This window comes from Cydia amplana, chromosome 3 (genome assembly GCF_948474715.1).
Source record: "Cydia amplana chromosome 3, ilCydAmpl1.1, whole genome shotgun sequence".
Classification (NCBI taxonomy): domain Eukaryota; kingdom Metazoa; phylum Arthropoda; class Insecta; order Lepidoptera; family Tortricidae; genus Cydia; species Cydia amplana.
This window is the reverse complement of record NC_086071.1, coordinates 7,464,677-7,484,283: the sequence shown is the minus strand read 5'-3', so window position 1 is coordinate 7,484,283 and position 19,607 is coordinate 7,464,677. Positions and strand designations below refer to the sequence as shown.

At 44.0% G+C, this 19,607-nt stretch overlaps 1 protein-coding gene across 2 annotated transcripts in view; it reads left to right on the top strand.

Annotated features, from left to right (window-relative positions):
• Positions 1 to 19,607, top strand: part of LOC134662531 (probable phosphorylase b kinase regulatory subunit alpha) — a 32,549-nt gene that overhangs the window by 10,454 nt on the left and 2,488 nt on the right. The window contains exons 8-16 of one of the 2 annotated variants that reach the window (XM_063518792.1): positions 67 to 196; positions 794 to 882; positions 2,827 to 3,012; positions 6,610 to 6,866; positions 11,569 to 11,697; positions 13,508 to 13,646; positions 14,023 to 14,061; positions 14,724 to 14,831; positions 17,766 to 17,884. In XM_063518792.1, the coding sequence (XP_063374862.1) occupies positions 67 to 196; positions 794 to 882; positions 2,827 to 3,012; positions 6,610 to 6,866; positions 11,569 to 11,697; positions 13,508 to 13,646; positions 14,023 to 14,061; positions 14,724 to 14,831; positions 17,766 to 17,884 (1,196 nt within the window). The remainder of the gene's footprint in view (positions 1 to 66; positions 197 to 793; positions 883 to 2,826; positions 3,013 to 6,609; positions 6,867 to 11,568; positions 11,698 to 13,507; positions 13,647 to 14,022; positions 14,062 to 14,723; positions 14,832 to 17,765; positions 17,885 to 19,607) is intronic. The other variant, XM_063518793.1, reaches the window with a different exon arrangement.

Sequence of the window (19,607 nt, the reverse complement as noted above, 5' to 3'; positions counted from 1 at the left end):
CCGCCATTTGTACATTATTTTTGTGTATTGTGCAATAAAGTTTAAAAAAAAAAAGTACGTTTCCAGCGGAGACACTCGGTATGGAAGGCGAGTACGTGGGTCCGCAGCTCGAGAGGAAGCCATCTTGGCTCGAGGTGGAACCGTACTACGGCCGCAGCCCCTCCCCTGAAGACGCCAGGAGGAAATCTATCACCAAGTATGGCTTGTAACACACGCACACACATTCACGCGGTTGAGTAGGATCCGCACGCCGCTCCGGTGTGAGCGAGACAGCTCCATGCACGTGTATACCGATGTCCCGGTCCCACACCGGAACGGAAGAGTATATAGTTGAGTCTGGATAAGGTGAAGTCACAGACAATCCAACCTCTAGACATAGCATAGTCGCGCTACCCCCTCTGCCACACTTACGGTAGCGTTACTCCATCTTCGAGTCAATCCCGTGCCGTGATTGGTCCGTGTCTTTGAACGGACCAATCACGGCACGGGAATCGCTCACCTCGTCCCCCCGCACCCCCGTATTTTTGGCAGCATCGGTTTCATGAAAGAATTTGGACTAAGCTCAGTCTAGAGGTTGGATTGTCAGTGGGTGAAGTCATCATTAAATGCCGTTACCATGCCTCTAATACCCAAATTCTACATTCCTAGATGGAAATATTTATTGTTATTGATTGAAAAATTTACTATTTAAAATATTAAACTGAATTTGACATCTTACACTGTAAGTACCATTCTACTGTATGTACCTGCATATATTTAATCGAAATAATTGTCATTATAAATAATATTTTAGGGGTACGTCTACAACCGGTTTAGCCGTTGGCACGATTACACCTACGGAAGTCGCCAAAGAAAAACTACCCACGCCACCCAAAGAACAAGGTCAGTCTACTACTACTACCTACTTGGCTGGCACGATGACCCAAAATGAGTCTTGGCCTCCAACACATGAGCACGCCACTTTGCTAGGTCCAGAGCGGCATCACGCCAGCACAGAACAGATACAGTACAGAAATCAATCTACATACAAAGTGCGCTCGAGCGACGCACACATAGACACTGCTCACGGACACGATATCTCGGACCGGTTGAGACCAGTCCGAGCGCGAGTGCCATCCGCTTGAGACACGCGTCTGTGAACTTTTTTGTGCAATAATGGAGAAACAAAAAAAAAGTTATTATAACTGTTCAGTGGACGGTTGTTTAAATTCAACATTAAACGGTGAATTGTCGTTTTTTAAGCTACTAGTGGTTTCAGAGAGGTAAGTAGGTATCTGCTTGTATTTTGATTGTTTTAACGTTAAACAGAACAGTTAGGTAGGTAGGTAAGCACCCCGCCCCGGCCACTACTAGATACGAGTGCCACTACCACGATAGTTTTTTGTGCATAAGTCACAGTTAACAACCCTAGAGCGACCGCCGAGCGTAGGTATGAAAAGTGAAGTACATACATGTGATTGACTTCTGTACTGTATCTGTTTTGTGACGCCAGCTTTCGCCGACGCCGAGCTCACGGAGATCTGCCTCCACTCTGTCCGCCCAACGATATTTAGGATGACCAACCGGACGGCCAAAGCCGGCCGGCCGGACGGCGGAAGGTCAGTGTAAGAATAGTTATTTTCACTTCTCATGCTCAAAAAGTGCACCTTTATGTCGTGCGTAGACGACATAAAGTTGCTTATTATGTTCTAGAGCATAAAGTAAAATCATCTATTGTCACCCTTATTGATCTAGCAATAAAGTCCAAAATCTGCCATACAAACTGCCAGCCTTGCCGGCGCGCCCGCGCCCGGCCAGCGCGCTCCCGCCCGGCGTGCCTCGCGCCCCCGACCGGCCCGAATACAATTTTCTTTAGTCTTGAATAAATACGGGAAAATAACCTAAAATATTGGATATTTTTGTATGTATATTTTCCTCGCAATCGAAGTGAAAAGCAGAGTGTACAACAAGGGCATAAATGTCCATTTTTACCCTCGTCTACTATTTTGGTCTTCGCTTCGCTCAGACCAAAAAATTGCCTCGGGTAAGAATGGGTCACTTTATGCCCTTGTTGTACATAGATTGTATTGTTTTACAAGTTGTTGTTTAACCCCTCGTGCTATTAATTGATACCCGCAATAGCAAGCGTTATATTACAAAATTCTTCTTGGTGAATCTTGGTGGTAGTTGCATTGCAAATGCTCCAGCGAGGCCCTGAAGGACTGACGTGGAGAAAATTGTTGCGAGGGGGTCAGGGCTCGAGGGTTAAATAAAATTTGCTCCCTATTTGTACTCAATTTCACGAGCTCTTTCTATCCTAATTCTAAAAAAACATAAGCCAAAATATCCTTATATTTTTCGTTCCTTCGATTCCGTTACCGTCTTACAAAGTTTATGAAAAATGGTAATGGACTGGGGAAAAAATAGGACACTTTCCATACATTAGGATCGACAGAGCTCGTGATTAAGAAATAACTTATATTCGTGGCGTATGTAACTTTAAGAGTCCGCAGCAAGCTCGGTTCTCTATTGAAACGCAGTTCCGCTCTCATTTTAAAATTACTAAGTTAAATTGTTCTAAAACTGTATACTTACTATATGATAAGGTATATCTATGCCTGTAAATAGTTTATGTAGCTTCAGATACTATATTTAGTTAAAAAAAATACAGCGAATTTAATTTTTTCTTACAAAACTTGTTTAAATTATTTAAATTTGGACTTTAATAGCTGTCAATAGAGTTGAATGTCATATCCGCCATATATGGCTTCGTATGCGGTACAGGGTTAAGTAGGTAACCTCTAGTTGAGACTTGAGACGTTAAAACTAAAAGAATATTGTTTTCAGGGCTCATAAACAAGAACATCCCCATAATAGTCCGGAACCGCACCGCGTCGGAGTCGCAGGGAGTGTCGTACGCGGAACAGGAGACCGACGAGCTGGTGGCGATGCTGCGCGAGACCGAGAGCCTGGACGAGCAGGGCGACATCCTGCAGTACTTGGTCGACACGCACGGACTTGAGTTCAATACCGGTAAGCACGCCGAACGCATACTTACAGATCACAGGGGCCAGTTGCACCAACCACAGATGGCGGACTGATCACCGCACCGCGTCGGAGTCGCAGGGAGTGTCGTACGCGGAGCAGGAGACCGACGAGCTGGTGGCCATGCTGCGCGAGACCGAGAGCCTGGACGAGCAGGGCGACATTCTGCAGTACTTGGTCGACACGCACGGGCTTGAGTTCAATACCGGTAAGTACGCCGAACGGATACTTACAGATCACAGGGGCCAGTTGACGGACTGATCAACCGCACCGCGTCGGAGTCGCAGGGAGTGTCGTACGCGGAACAGGAGACCGACGAGCTGGTGGCGATGCTGCGCGAGACCGAGAGCCTGGACGAGCAGGGCGACATCCTGCAGTACTTGGTCGACACGCACGGGCTTGAGTTCAATACCGGTAAGCATGCCGAACGGATACTTACAGATCACCGGGGCCAGTTACACCAACCACAGATGACGGACTGATCACCGCACCGCGTCGGAGTCGCAGGGAGTGTCGTCCGCGGAGCAGGAGACCGACGAGCTGGTGGCAATGCTGCGCGAGGCCGAGAGCCTGGACGAGCAGGGCGACATCCTGCAGTACTTGGTCGACACGCACGGACTTGAGTTCAATACCGGTAAGTATGCCGAACGGATACAGATCACAGGGGCCAGTTTACCGGACTGATCAACCGCACCGTGTCGGAGTCGCAGGGCGTGTCGTACGCGGAGCACGAGACCGACGAGCTGGTGGCGATGCTGCGCGAGACCGAGAGCCTGGACGAGCAGGGCGACATCCTGCAGTACTTGGTCGACACGCACGGACTTGAGTTCAATACCGGTAAGTATGCCGAACGGATACAGATCACAGGGGCCAGTTGACCGGACTGATCAACCGCACCGCGTCGGAGTCGCAGGGAGTGTCGTACGCGGAGCACGAGACCGACGAGCTGGTGGCGATGCTGCGCGAGACCGAGAGCCTGGACGAGCAGGGCGACATCCTGCAGTACTTGGTCGACACGCACGGACTTGAGTTCAATACCGGTAAGTACGCCGAACGGATACTTACAGATCACAGGGGCCAGTTGACCGGACTGATCAACCGCACCGCGTCGGAGTCGCAGGGAGTGTCGTACGCGGAGCAGGAGACCGACGAGCTGGTGGCGATGCTGCGCGAGGCCGAGAGCCTGGACGATCAGGGCGACATCCTGCAGTACTTGGTCGACACGCACGGACTTGAGTTCAATACCGGTAAGTACGCCGAACGGATACTTACAGATCACAGGGGCCAGTTGACGGACTGATTACAGCATCGCGTCGGAGTCGCAGGGAGTGTCGTACGCGGAGCAGGAGACCGACGAGCTGGTGGCGATGCTGCGCGAGACCGAGAGCCTGGACGAGCAGGGCGACATCCTGCAGTACTTGGTCGACACGCACGGGCTTGAGTTCAATACCGGTAAGTACGCCGGACGGATACTTACAGACCACAGGGGCCAGTTGACGGACTGATCAACCGCACCGCGTCGGAGTCGCAGGGAGTGTCGTACGCAGAGCAGGAAACCGACGAGCTGGTGGCGATGCTGCGCGAGACCGAGAGCCTGGACGAGCAGGGCGACATCCTGCAGTACTTGGTCGACACGCACGGACTTGAGTTCAATACCGGTAAGTACGCTGAACGTATACTTACAGGTCACCGGGGCCAGTTGACGGTCTGATCAACCGCACCGCGTCGGAGTCGCAGGGAGTGTCGTACGCGGAGCAGGAGACCGACGAGCTGGTGGCGATGCTGCGCGAGGCCGAGAGCCTGGACGAGCAGGGCGACATCCTGCAGTACTTGGTCGACACGCACGGGCTTGAGTTCAATACCGGTAAGTACGCCGAACCGATACTTACAGATCACCGGGGCCAGTTGCACCAACCACAGATGACGGACTGATCAACGTCACTCAGCAAAGAAATATGAACTTTAATGGTTTGGTTAGATTGCTCACTCCATACATCAGTTTTAGTACCAAAAAGACTATTAGCATCTAGCATCGAGTAGCGGAACTATCAGTACTGGTACTTGACAATAGATGTAGCACCGACCGGAAAGTCTTATGCTGTTGAGATAAGACTTTCCGGTCGGTGCTACATCTATTGTCGAGTAGCAGTACTGATAGTTCCGCTATTCGATGCTAGATGTAGACACTGAAATTAATAGTCTAACTGATGTATGGAGTGAGCACTCTTGTCCTACTATATTTCTCTATGGTTTGGTACAACTAAATTTGGATTTCTCGTCTCTTTCTACTGACAAAGTGGATTTGCCATAGTATATCTCAGGCGGTTGGGTTGGGAAAGAAGTTGCTGAGTTTTGGGACTAAGATTAGTGTTTTTGGGGTTCCGTAGTCAACTAGGAACCCTTATAGTTTCGCCATATCCGTCTGACGGTCTAGCATGAGTTGCGTTCTCGCGCGCGACTCCATACATCAAGCGCGACTTCAAGTATGGACTCGCGCGCGAAAACGCAACTCATGCTAGACCACCTGTTTGTCTGTCTGTCCGAGGCTTTGCTCCGTGATCGCTAGTGCTAGAACGCTGCAATTTGGCATGGATATACACCGTGTTTTTATTGAATTCCGTTAACTTCGAGGCATGGTTAAGTACATTTAAGAGAACTAAATGGCATAGTTAATTTTTAAAAAATATATATTTTTTTTTTACTAAAAAAATTAAGTTTAAAAACTAATGAAATGTAGCATATAGCGTTGTTGTAACACGGGCATTACATTTAACTCAACCAAACAATTGAAATCTGTGACTTAATAAAGTCATTTCGAACATCGATCGACCGAGATTGTACTTAAGTTTAGTAGCAAATGTATGAACTCATTCTAAACTTACATTGTGTTCAATAAATAATAATAATAAACACTAATCGATATGTAAATCGGCCCTAAGGCAAGTGTACACGCTTGTAGAGGCCTTATAGGAAAAAAATAAATTATTGATTATCTCCGAAATGGAGTTAATTAGAATATCGGTGTCTTTGAGTAAGTTACTTGATTTAAGCTCAGGAATGCACTCTTGAAATTAACGGAAATAAAAAAAAACACGGTGTATAAATCATTAAATGCGACAAACAGGTGAAATAAAAACTAGACTTAAAGTTTTTTAGGGTAGGTACCTCCCTTAGGGTGGTATTCCACCTGTCCAATGTATTTGTCCAATGTGTATTTGCGTCTCACATTTTGCTTGGTGAGAGAGTGAGACGCAATGCACATTGGACAAAGAAATTGGACAGGTGGAATAGGTACCAACCTTACACGTAAAGTCTGGATGAACATTTTTTTCGCTTCAACCCTACGGTGTCGTTTATCTATATATATAAACGTGCAAGACCTGACTGACTGACTTAAATTAACGCACAGCCCAAACCGCTGGGACTAGAAAGTCCAAATTTGGCAAGTAGATTCCTTATAAGGTCTAGGCGTCCGCTAAGAAAGGATTTTTCAAAATTCATAAAAAAAAAAAATTAAAAAAACTCTCCTGCGCGTGCGAAGCTGCGGGCAAAAGCTAGTCTTACACAATCAACGACTGGTTCCAGGCATGACAGAGAACGGGAAAGCTGTAACAGTGAAAGAGCTCCTCAAAGCTCTATACGAGAAGGCGTGCACGCAGAAGCTGTGGGGGCTGGTGCGGCACACGGCCGGCATGTTGGGCAAGCGCGTCGAGGACCTAGCCAAGGCTGTCACGGACCTGCTGGTGCGCCAGAAGCAGATCACCGTGGGCATGCCGCCCAGCAACGAGCACACCATCACCGCGCCGCTGCCCGAGAACGAGCTGAGGCAGCTGATACATTTGGTGAGTTCACCACCTCAATCTATCCCCCGCCTGTTGCTATCTCTTTTGCACGACGTCATAATGCTGTCCCGCTCGCACAGTGACATTGAGAGCCGGCATCATGGGCGGGACAGCAATATTATCACCGTGGGCATGCCGCCCAACAGCGAGCACACCATCACCGCGCCGCTGCCCGAGAACGAGCTGAGGCAGCTGATACATTTGGTGAGCTCACCACCTCAATCTATCCCACGCCTGTTGCTATCTCTTTTGCACGACGTCATATTGCTGTCCCGCTCGCACAGTGACATTGAGAGCCGGCATCATGGGCGGGACAGCAATATTATCAGATTATCACCGTGGGCATGCCGCCCAACAACGAGCACACCATCACCGCGCCGCTGCCCGAGAACGAGCTGAGGCAGCTGATACATTTGGTGAGCTCACCACCTCAAACTATCCCACGCCTGTTGCTATCTCTTTTGCACGAACATAATTATATTGCTGTCCCGCTCGCGCAGTGACATTGAGAGCCGGCATCATGGGCGGGACAGCAATATTATCACCGTGGGCATGCCGCCCAGCAACGAGCACACCATCACCGCGCCGCTGCCCGAGAACGAGCTGAGGCAGCTGATACATTTGGTGAGTTCACCACCTCAATCTATCCCACGCCTGTTGCTGTTTTGCACGAACGTCATATTGCTGTCCCGCTCGCACAGTGACATTGAGAGCCGGCATGGGCGGGACAGCAATATTATCACCGTGGGCATGCCGCCCAACAACGAGCACACCATCACCGCGCCGCTGCCCGAGAACGAGCTGAGGCAGCTGATACATTTGGTGAGTTCACCACCTCAAACTATCCCACGCCTGTTGCTATCTCTTTTGCACAAACGTCATATTGCTGTCCCGCTCGCGCAGTGACATTGAGAGCCGGCATCATGCCAGTAATATTACGCACGTGCGATAGAGATAGTAACAGGCGGGACAGTTTAGACGAAGCACATAAGACAATCGTGGTCACCACACATAAGCGCTCCCGGATAAATTTAGTATGGAAGCGCGACCGCTTATTTCAGTTGGGCTTATAATTACGAGCATTACTCGTGACACTCGTGTAATTTAAAAATATTTACAAATAATAAGCTTTAACGGTGTAACTGGGATATTATAGTATAAAATGGTGTATAATACAATACAACTCAGTTGAATTTCTAGAATCGTACCATTTTACAAGTAAAATTGCACATGTGGTGACCTTGTGCTCTTTGTAATAATGTGGTGTCTGTGTAAGTGTCTAGTCTGTGTTTCAACCACAACGCTTCGGCCACGAAATGAACGAAATTAACCCTTGATTAAAATTATGCCTTAATTTTTTTTTTATATTTAAAATATTCCACTATTTGTTACACGCAGACATTTCGCAATGAGAAGAATGATCACGAACATAAGAAGGTAATTTTTTTTTGTTAGTTAGTCATTTCTGTTTTCTGAACTTAGTTTCCACAGACAAGCAAACCTTTTTGTTATAAAAGGAATAGTTTCTAACGGAACAAGGTAATGTTTTGTATAGCTGGTCAACCAAATCTTGTCAGTAAAAAACCGGCCAAGTGCGAGTCGGACTCGCGCACGGTGGGTTCCACACCATCGACAAAAAACAAGCAAAAAAACGGTCACCCATCCAAGTACTGACCCCGTCCGACGTTGCTTAACTTCGGTCAAAAATCACGTTTGTTGTATGGGAGCCCCACTTAAATCTTTTAAAGCTGAGTCTTAGTAATAGGGTCCCGTTTTTACCCTTTGGGTACGGAACCCTAAAAAAGGCGCGAAATTCAAATTTTCTATGTGACGATATCCCTTCGCGACTACATTTTTCAAATTTGCCGCCTTTTTCTACTGTCAAGATCAAGATGTCTTGGTCTGGTTGACCAAGTATACAGTGTGGAAAGTTAACTCGGGCCCTGGAGGGAAACTACCTTAAATCCTTGAGCTAGCTCATTTTACTTAAAGGAGACATTCCTTTATTTTGAAAAAGAAATAAAACTGCATTCAAAGATTTTCTAAAACTCGCTTGCCTCGCCCGGGACTCGAACCAACTAAAATTAAAAAAAACACACACTCTATTTTATTATACTAATCGATAGTATTAATACTCAGGATAAAATTTCTCTAACAAACATTTGGTTACTGTTCACTTGTAACAAGTAAAAGACACGTAACAATTCTGTTATCTCTCTCATAACAATCATTACTGGTGTCGTCAAAATCCATTCGGTGTCCGTGAAACGAACAATCAGGTCAGATTTTCGTTTAATTTTTGATGTGGAATCAAAAGTAATATGGTTGTTTTGGTGCACATTTACGAAGGACATCTGAATGCAGCAAAATACATTGAAATATTGGAGCTTCTACAAAATCAATTAAACCTTCTACCAGAAGAGGAACGAAATAATATCATTTTTCAACAAGATGGTGCACCTGCCCACAACAGCAGAATTGCCAGGGCTTACCTCAATGAACATTTCAATACCTGGATAGGTACAAACGGGCCTGCAAGAAGTCCAGACCTGACGCCCATGGACTTCTTTTTATGAGGTCATGTAAAAAATGTTATTTATGAAACTTGCTATGAAACCGTTCAAGAGCTAAGGGTTGCGGTAGAAAATGTTATTAGGAGCGTACACCACAACACTTTGATGAAGGCTACAAGAAATTAATTTCAACGGCGACTAATTTTGTGTAGACGGGACCACCGGCTCATTTCGAACAATTTATCAGTTAAATAATTTAAGTGTAACAAATTGATAGTAAAATAAAGTTAATGTTAGATTTAACGATTGTTTTTATTTTTAAGACCAAATGTTTGTTAGAGAAATTTTATCCTGAATATTAATACTATCGATTAGTATAATAAAATAGGGTGTGTGTGTTTTTTTTTTTTAATTTTAGTTGGTTCGAGTCCCGAGCGAGGCAAGCGAGTTTTAGAAAATCTTTGAATGCAGTTTTGTTTCTTTTTAAAAATAAAGGAATGTCTCCTTTAAGTAAAATGAGCTAGCTCAAGGATTTAAGGTACTTTCCCTCCAGGGCCCGAGTTAACTTTCCACACTGTATAAAGAAGAGACTTTTGCGCATAGATTTCGTACATCTCTATTGCACTCGCATTATTATATTGCTGTCAAGCTCACACAATGACATTGACAGCCGGCATTGGGCGGGACAGCAATATAACTATGCGCGTGCAATAGAGATAGCAACAGGCGGTTCAATGTTCTAATCTATATGAAAAGCGTCTCTGCTTTAGTTAGATATGGTTTGTCTTACATACAAACACGTATGTACAGTCGACTTCAAAGATATGTTTACACTTTTGCACCTTACTCCTTTGTAATAAGGCGAAAAATGTAAAAATATCTTTGACGTCGACTGTACCTATTATACAGTAGGAAAATTTATATACAGTCAGCAGCAGAAGTAGCATAGCGGGCCAGACGTTCTAAATTATCCAAACGCACCTTAATTATTGACTGGGTAAGAACGGGTACAACTTCTGCTGCTGACTGTACATTTAGAACAGTTTACAAGAGGGGTCAAGTTCTAGAGGGGATAATGTATTATACAGTCAGCAAGCAGCAGAAGTTGCTAAGCGGGCCAGGTGTTCAAAATGATTTTTAAGAGAATAAGATTTTTAAAAGAGCGTGTCAAGGTAATTTTGAACACCTCGCCCGCTTAGCAACTTCTGCTGCTGACTGTACAAGAAATAACTACAACGTGAGTGGACTTTTTAGGGTTCCGTACCCAAAGGGTAAAAAACGGGACCCTATTACTAAGACTTCGCTGTCTGTCCGTCCGTCCGTCTGTCACCAGGCTGTATCTCATGAACCGCGATAGCTAGACAGTTGAAATTTTCACAAATGATGTATCTCTGTTGCAGCTATAACAACAAATACTAAAAATAAAATAAAATAAATATTTAAGGGGGGCTCCCATACTACAAACACGATTGTTTTGCTCTATTTTTTGTTGATGGTGCGGAACCCTCCGTGCGCGAGTCCGACTCGCACTTTTTTTATATGACTTTATACGCCTTTTCGTTTCCACATCAGCCTCTACGAGATCTCTTAAGAGGCCCCCTGATTATCAGTCCGCCCATCAGCCTGTCAGTTAGAACGCAAAGTTGACAGTTCCGAACAACAGACAGGCTGATATTGTCCGGCCGACTGATATCCAGTCATAGACTAGGAATCCTCTAGACGGAGTTCAGAGCAACTATTTCATGAAACCGATGCTGCCAAAAATACTGGGATGCAGGGGGACGAGGTGAGCGAATCCCGTGCCGTGCGTTCAAAGACACGGACCAATCACGGCACAGGATTCTGACACTTTGACTCGAAGATGGAGTAAAACTACCGTATATTTGTGGCAGAGGGGGTAGCGTCAGCGCCGGCCCGAGCCTTTGATCAGGGTAGAGCGAAATCGGGTTTTGGCGCCCTTCGTTGAAGTTTTCAAGCGTATTTTCCCCCCTCGCCATTTATAACTTTTTTTTTCTCATTTGCCATTTTGGCGCCCCCCTTGCCATCCGGCGCCTAGAGCGGCCGCTCCACTCGCTCTACCCTAGATCCGGCCCTGGGTAGCGTTACGTTGCTCAGTCTAGAGGATGTCTTGTCTGTGTATCCAGTGGGCCCCTTTAGTAGATATTCAGTGACGTGTTGTTTCGCCCCAGGCATATGGCGACGACGAGAGTACGGCGATGCTGACACAGGAACTCCTCGTGTACTTGGCCATGTTCATAAGGACAGAGCCACAGCTGTTCCTGGAGATGCTTAGACTACGCGTCGGACTTATTATTCAGGTTTAGTAACGTTTTTGGTACCTACAAAACGATAAATATAAACTCTTTTTAACCCCCTTAGTCCCTGGACTGAACTTAGATAAGTTTGCCAACTAAAAAACGACAGGCCGACTTGCACCATCCCACTAACCCTGGGTAAGCGGTTAAAACGTTAACCCAGTGACAAATTGTACTGGTAACCATGGTAAACCCGGTTAACCCCGGGTTAGTGGGATGGTTCAAGGGGCGCTTATGATGTTTACCACTCGCACATAAGTACTACCTAGATACCAATTAATAACAACCAAATTATTAGGTAAACTATTTAGTTAGTAAAAATAATAATACATTGTAAATAATTAACTTTCACTTTAGAATTAATTCTTTGTATGTACTATCATAGTTTTGTTACTTTTGCATATTCGTGAAAAGAGTTAATTTGTGACGTTATCTATGAAAAGGGACCTTATTGTCGATGGCGCTTACGCCATTATTAACGATGCTCCGATATAAATACAATGCCGCGCGACGCTGTGCGGCGTAAGCGCCATCGACAATAAGGTCCCTTTTCATAGATAATGCCCCATTTAACGGTTTGCGTAAAAGTGTAGTTCTGAAGATGAAGTGCGGTTTTACTTAACAATAGACAAAGGATTAGCCGTTCGGGGCCAGCTATAAATCGAACGACTATAATCACTGATATAGTCACAAAAAAAACAACGGGTTGCACTCAGGGAGTGCCGGCAGAAGTGAAAACTCAATGACTAGTGCAAAATGCACTATGTATAATTGAGGTTAACGCCATCTAGCGTTAGCGTTAATTACTTGAAACCCCTAAGCACATCACTGTTAGTACTCGAGTTATATTAATACCAGTTAGAGCGAAACTCACTAGATGGCATTTAAATCAATAAAGAAAAACTCAATCACATTACATGTAATGTCTTTGAGTTTTTCTTTATTCATTTAAATGCCATCTAAATGAGTGGCCATCTAAATCTTACGGTCACGTGATCGTCTTACACTGTCTCGAGTTTAACTTTTTTTCCCACCTCAAAGAGTGCATAGCGCCGCTAATAGTACATTATTGTCGAGGTTCGGAAGTAGCTACTTGCAGGCTGAGGATTCGTTTTAAACGGACGACCTTGGGAGTCCGTTTAATTGAATCCGAAGCCAGCAAGTAGCCTTCCAGCCGAGTCATATATAGTGCTTTTCTCAAAAATGGTGCAAGAAATAGAAATATTTTACAGAACTTACAGAAGCAACGTTCTAATTTTCACAGAAAAATATACAACCATTAAAAAAATTTGCTTGCCGCCTTTAAAAAAAAAAAAGAAGTGTATTTTTCTGCTGAAAATACGCCAACCTATTTGAGACACCTAAATAGTCGCGGTACCAACATTAAGCCTGTAACAGACTATCGCACCGCACCGCGACCTTGGAGCGTCGCACCCATAAGTGAGAGCGAGAAAGAGATATCTGTTTCTCGCTCTCACTTATGGGTGCGACGCTCCAAGGTCGCGGTGCGGTGCGATAGTCTGTTATAGGCTTTATAATAATAAGTGCTGATCATCTGTTTGGCTGTTTAAGGGACCTATGCCTTCATTTGATATGGCCATTTAAAGTTTTAAAAAGTTTGGAACTCGTTAAATAATGGAATTTGTATGCGACATTGCAGTCCCGAAATCGAGACCGCAATGTTTTTAACTTTTTAATTTTTTGAATGACCATAAACTACGCACTTCGCGACCTATTTTTTAACCGGCAACGTCGACTTTGCCGTCCATTTTTGAGAAAAGAAATTTTCACTTCAAAAGTATTTCTTGCCCAGGTAATGGCCACGGAACTGTCCAGAACGCTATCTTGCGACGGCGAGGAAGCATCGGAGCACCTTCTTAACTTGTCCCCATTCGAAATGAAGAACTTGCTGTACCACATTCTCAGCGGAAAGGAATTTGCCATCAACAGCGGTAAGAATCAATTTATTTCCTCTTGTGGATTATCTGGGAACACCCTTGTACCCACACAACTTATAATTGTACATAGTTATAATGTACCAATACTATAATCTATAATCGTAGATTAACGGTGATTTTGTTTAGTCTATCTATAGTGAGACCATAAAAAGAATTGTTTTTGTTTCGTGTGAATGTCTATTTTAACGTTATGTACAATCGCTCCAATTTTAGTACCCACTTATTCGCTGTATAGAAATACTGTTACAGAATATAATATTATTTTTTATAGGGTTTGTAAAATACTTTTAATTTTCTCTTCAACTAATATACTTTTACTCAGTGGGGAAAGAGGAAATTCCGTATAAAATAGTATATATTTCCTTTCCAGCAAATTCTCTGTGTGTTATAAAGGAGAAGTGCGCCAAGAGTAAAGGCGAGTTCTTGTGCACTACGGATTTTGCCTTTGTATATGTTGAGTGTACAACCCCCTTTTTAATCAAATCCAACGGTATCTAGTTTTATGTTTATTTATGTACGTGTATGTATTTGTGACGTCATTGTTGTGGTTCTACCAACATGCAAATGGCCCCTCTTCACCGTAATTTTATTAGCTTCATTATTTTTATGAACAGTTAGCAGCAGAAATAACTAAGCGCGCCAGGTGTCTAAAACGCTCTTATTTTCTCAAACTGTTTAGAATCAGATTATATAATACTGTTCAGATATTTTTGACACCTCATCCGCTTAGTTATTTCTGCTATCGGCTGTTCATATAGCATTCCTTACTAATTCCGCCGTTGATACAACTCCTTATATTTTTATGGACCATATAAAACTAGGACACCTGTAGTTTATAGGAGATGAAAAGATATGATGTACCTACCTATGTCGCCGTTTGTAATATGTGTTATGTACTGTTGTTTGTTTAAATTGTATCTAATAATTCTTTTTTAGCCTAGAACAGGAACATGCAATATTATAAGGAAAACTCATCTTTTTTTCTGCAACTCCAATAGCAACATACATGTAGAATTAACACAAAAACAAATGCTAACAACAGTTTTCCCTAATATATGATATTAATTTTAGTGGGTCGCGGGAACTTCTCGATCGTGAGCAACAAATCGCACCGATACGGCAAGAAATCGCAAATTATCTTGGAGTCTGGTCAGTCGCTTCAGGGCAACATTGAGGACAGTATGTATACACTGTACCATAATAAACACAGTCGTAGAGAAATATAGTAAGACAAGAGTGCTCACTCCATACATCGGTTTTGGTACCAAAAAGACTATTAATTTCAGTGTCTACATATAGCATCGAGTAGCGGAACTATCAGTACTGTTACTTGACAATAAATGTAGCACCGACCGGAAAGCAGGGATCGGATACCGGTATTTTTTGTATGGGAACGGAAACGGTATTTTTTATAATTCGTAAAATATGGTTATTTCTAAGTTTTTGCAAAAAACCGGTTCCGATCCCTGCTGGAAAGTCTTATGCTCAACAACATAAGACTTTCCGGTCGGTGCTAGGTACATCTATTTTTTGATGTATAAAGTGAGCAATCTATGTATTTTTTTCTCTATGACACAGTTATAGTGGTTCGTTCGATTTTCCCCCATTATTACCCTGGCCGCGCACGCACGGAATTTTCCGTACGGAAGGACATGTGCAAGCGAGACAGCGCTATGTAATTGTAGAGCGACGTCCCGTTCCCACCTGTCATTCCGTATGGAAACCGAATGAAAATTCCGTGCGTGTGCGGCCCGGGTTAGATGTAGACAACTGTTTGGTAGAGTATGACACCATCTACTTCACACGTCAAACTTGCAGATACAAAAAATTTCACTTATTTGTGCGTCTTTGTTTAACCTATTATTGTCGCCAATGCCTAGCGATAAAACGCTACTAAAAAATAAGAGTTATATATTTAATACTTGTTTTTAGAGTTATAAATTCTATTTGGCATATTTATATGTATACATATATTGGCAATATTTACTTACCCCCTTATTCATAAAACTTTACGGACCTGATTTAGTTAAATTATGTTTTATCCCTTTCTTACAAATACTTAAGTCAAAATGACAGATAAGGACATACGATTATTAGTTAATTAATTGAGATTTGTAGCACGTTTATGAATAAGGGGGTTAGTCTCTATTGCTATTTCATTTATTTTACTTATGATTATATGTTTGTGACATACCAATGGGGATACTTGGAAACAATTTGGCACTTAGTTTGATTATCTTACATACAATTAACCCTGCCACATTTTCAATGAAACATCTATTAAATAATAATATTGCATGCAACACACAGACCGTTGGTAATCGTTATCTTGTTGGTTTAAGGTTTATAAATGTTCTATTATAGTTTGTTATTTTTTAGCATTAGAAAGAACTTGAAAGAAGTTAAGCGATTTTGACATGTCTTTTAATTGAAAAACACTTTTTAAAAATCAATAACTATTACTTATGAAAGCAGAAGACTATAAAAGATCGTATTAGATTCATAATTGTTACATATTTACCGTAACTTATTTTTAAAATGTGTTTTTCAATTAAAAGACACATCAAGATTGTTTACCTTATTTCTAATGCTAAAATAAAAAAAACGAACTATAGCGATAAAACGCTACTTAAAAAATAAGAGTTATATATTTAATACTTGTTTTTAAATTGGCATATTTATATGTATACATATATTGGCAATATTTACTTCCCCCTTATTCATAAAAGTTTACGGACCTGAATGATTTGACTGGAGGACAGAATTGGATGATATTTGCCATGGACATGATTTGGATAGGTACAGTCAAGAACGTAAAAATACAAAAGTAGTACTGTATTGTCCGTTATACACCTACTACTCTGTGTCGTTTAAATCACGTCTAATATTGGAATAAGGGCGAAAAAAACTATCGGTTTTGGAGTGTAGTTTTGTTTAGTGGTACCTACCTAAAGCTTTGGATTCCTCCGAAAACGGTGCCGTCATATTACGGCCGCTATATAGCGTTGACTGACGTCACTAGAACGTTGTCTATGTAAACAAGATGGCGCGGTTTCCTAGACGGCGTTACGTTACGTTGATTGTCAACGTAACGTAAGATGACGGCCGTCATGACGGTGTCGATAGTTTCGTGAACGTTTTATTAGATAGCGGTGACGCCATTTTGAATAAATGACACGAGATTTGAATAAATGATTCCGTACTACGATTATTTTCCTCTTCTGATGATATTTCATCCTCCAAATAAATTATAGATGATCAAGCAAATCTTGTCAGTAGGAAAAGGCGCGAAATTCAAATTTTCTATGGGACGTTATCCCATCGCGCCTACATTTTTCAAATTTGCCGCTTTGACCTTGGTGGATGACGGTGTGTTATGACGCCGTGGTACTTTCCACATGTCGCCACCGTAAAGACGGCCGTCATATGACGGCACCGTTTTCGGAGGAATCCAAAGCTTAATTGTAAAATATTTTACTTATCTGGACTTCAGTCCGCTAATCGTATTCATCTGTCAACTTTACTTCAAGTTCCGCCTTCAGGGGAGAGAAAGACAAATTAGGGATGAATTAGCTTACTGACACAGACCGAATTCCACGCGGGCGGAGCCGCGGGCACAGCTAGTTAAATAATAATATTGCATGCAACACGCAGACTGTTGGTAAACGTTATCTTGTTAGTTTAAGGTTTATAAATGTATAGAACATTCTTTCGTTTTTAGGGTTCCGTACCCAAAGGGTAAAAACGGGACCCTATTACTAAGACTCCGCTGTCCGTCCGTCCGTCTGTCACCAGGCTGTATCTCACGAACCGTAATAGCTAGACAGTTGAAATTTTCACAGATGATGTACATATTTCTGTTGCCGCTATAACAACAAATACTAAAAACAGAATAAAATAAAGATTTAAGTGGGGCTCCCATACAACAAACGTGATTTTTGACCGAAGTTAAGCAACGTCGGGCGGGGTCAGTACTTGGATGGGTGATCGTTTTTTTGCTTTTTGCTTGTTTTGCTCTATTTTTTGTTGATGGTGCGGAACCCTCCGTGCGCGAGTCCGACTCGCACTTTGCCGCTTTTTTTGATGAAAGTAATACAGCTCGATATTTGTCAGTCGCGCCGATCTCGGAGCCCGACCGGCAGGGGCAGTGGCTGCGGCGCCGGCGGCTCGACGGCGCGCTCAACCGTGTGCCGAGGGACTTCTACCCGCGCGTGTGGGGCGTGCTGGAAAAGGTATACCCCTACCATAGTAATACAGCTCGATATTTGTCAGTCGCGCCGATCTCGGAGCCCGACCGGCAGGGGCAGTGGCTGCGGCGCCGGCGGCTGGACGGCGCGCTCAACCGTGTGCCGAGGGACTTCTACCCGCGCGTGTGGGGCGTGCTGGAAAAGGTATACCCCTACCATAGTAATACAGCTCGATATTTGTCAGTCGCGCCGATCTCGGAGCCCGACCGGCAGGGGCAGTGGCTGCGGCGCCGGCGGCTGGACGGCGCGCTCAACCGTGTGCCGAGGGACTTCTACCCGCGCGTGTGGGGCGTGCTGGAAAAGGTATACCCCTACCATAGTAATACAGCTCGATATTTGTCAGTCGCGCCGATCTCGGAGCCCGACCGGCAGGGGCAGTGGCTGCGGCGTCGGCGGCTCGACGGCGCGCTCAACCGTGTGCCGAGGGACTTCTACCCGCGCGTGTGGGGCGTGCTGGAAAAGGTATACCTCTACCATAGTAATACAGCTCGATATTTGTCAGTCGCGCCGATCTCGGAGCCCGACCGGCAGGGGCAGTGGCTGCGGCGCCGGCGGTTGGACGGCGCGCTCAACCGTGTGCCGAGGGACTTCTACCCGCGCGTGTGGGGCGTGCTGGAAAAGGTATACCCCTACCATAGTAATACAGCTCGATATTTGTCAGTCGCGCCGATCTCGGAGCCCGACCGGCAGGGGCAGTGGCTGCGGCGCCGGCGGCTGGACGGCGCGCTCAACCGTGTGCCGAGGGACTTCTACCCGCGCGTGTGGGGCGTGCTGGAAAAGGTATACCTCTACCAAAGAGAACAGAGTGTATAGAGAGCTGTCATGGTAAATTATGTACCTACATTTACTGCCATCTTTCGACAGAAGATTAAAACTGTTAGAACGCCATTTGACTTTGATCCTTATTCTTTCACTGATATGTGTCAATTTGTTAAATGTCATAAATTAAGAGCCAACAGGAGTGGTCATTTCTCCATACAAACGTACTCGACTGTTTCCTCCGTGGGTTTTAAAACTAGAGCAATGATTTTTTCAACACAGATTAATATTGTCAATATCTGTGTCGGACCGTTTTGCTTTTTTTGATATTTTTGTTTTTTAAGGCGCTAAAAATGGCCAAAGTGGCCTTATTGACTGTGCCGTAATGAGAGGCGTGCTATTCAAAACTGACATCAATTAGTCAAAAAAGCAAAACGGTCCGACACAGATAATGTCATAATCATTTAGATTTCCAAATTTGGTTACAATTCGTTAAGTTTTGGAGGAGGAAACAGTCGAGTACGAAACCTCGATTTTTGATATTTTTACGCAGGATTTTTCGCCTTGTCCTTATCGCACTAGTTTTAGGAGCCGCTTCCGTTAGGGAGACGGGTATATTTACCTAAAATATTTAAATCTTAGCTCCTGTTGGCTCTTAACGACATCTACTCTACAGTAAAGCTTTGGATTCCTCCGAAAACGGTGCCGTAATATGACGGCCGCTATATAGCGTTGACTGACGTCACTAGAACGTTGTCTATGTAAACAAGATGGCGCGGTTTCCTAGACGGCGCTACGTTACGTTGATTGTCAACGTAACGTAAGATGACGGCCGTCATGACCTTGTCGATAGTTTCGTGAACGTTTTATTAGATAGCGGTGACGCCATTTTGAATAAATGACACGAGATTTGAATAAATGATTCCGTACTACGATTATTTTCCTCTTC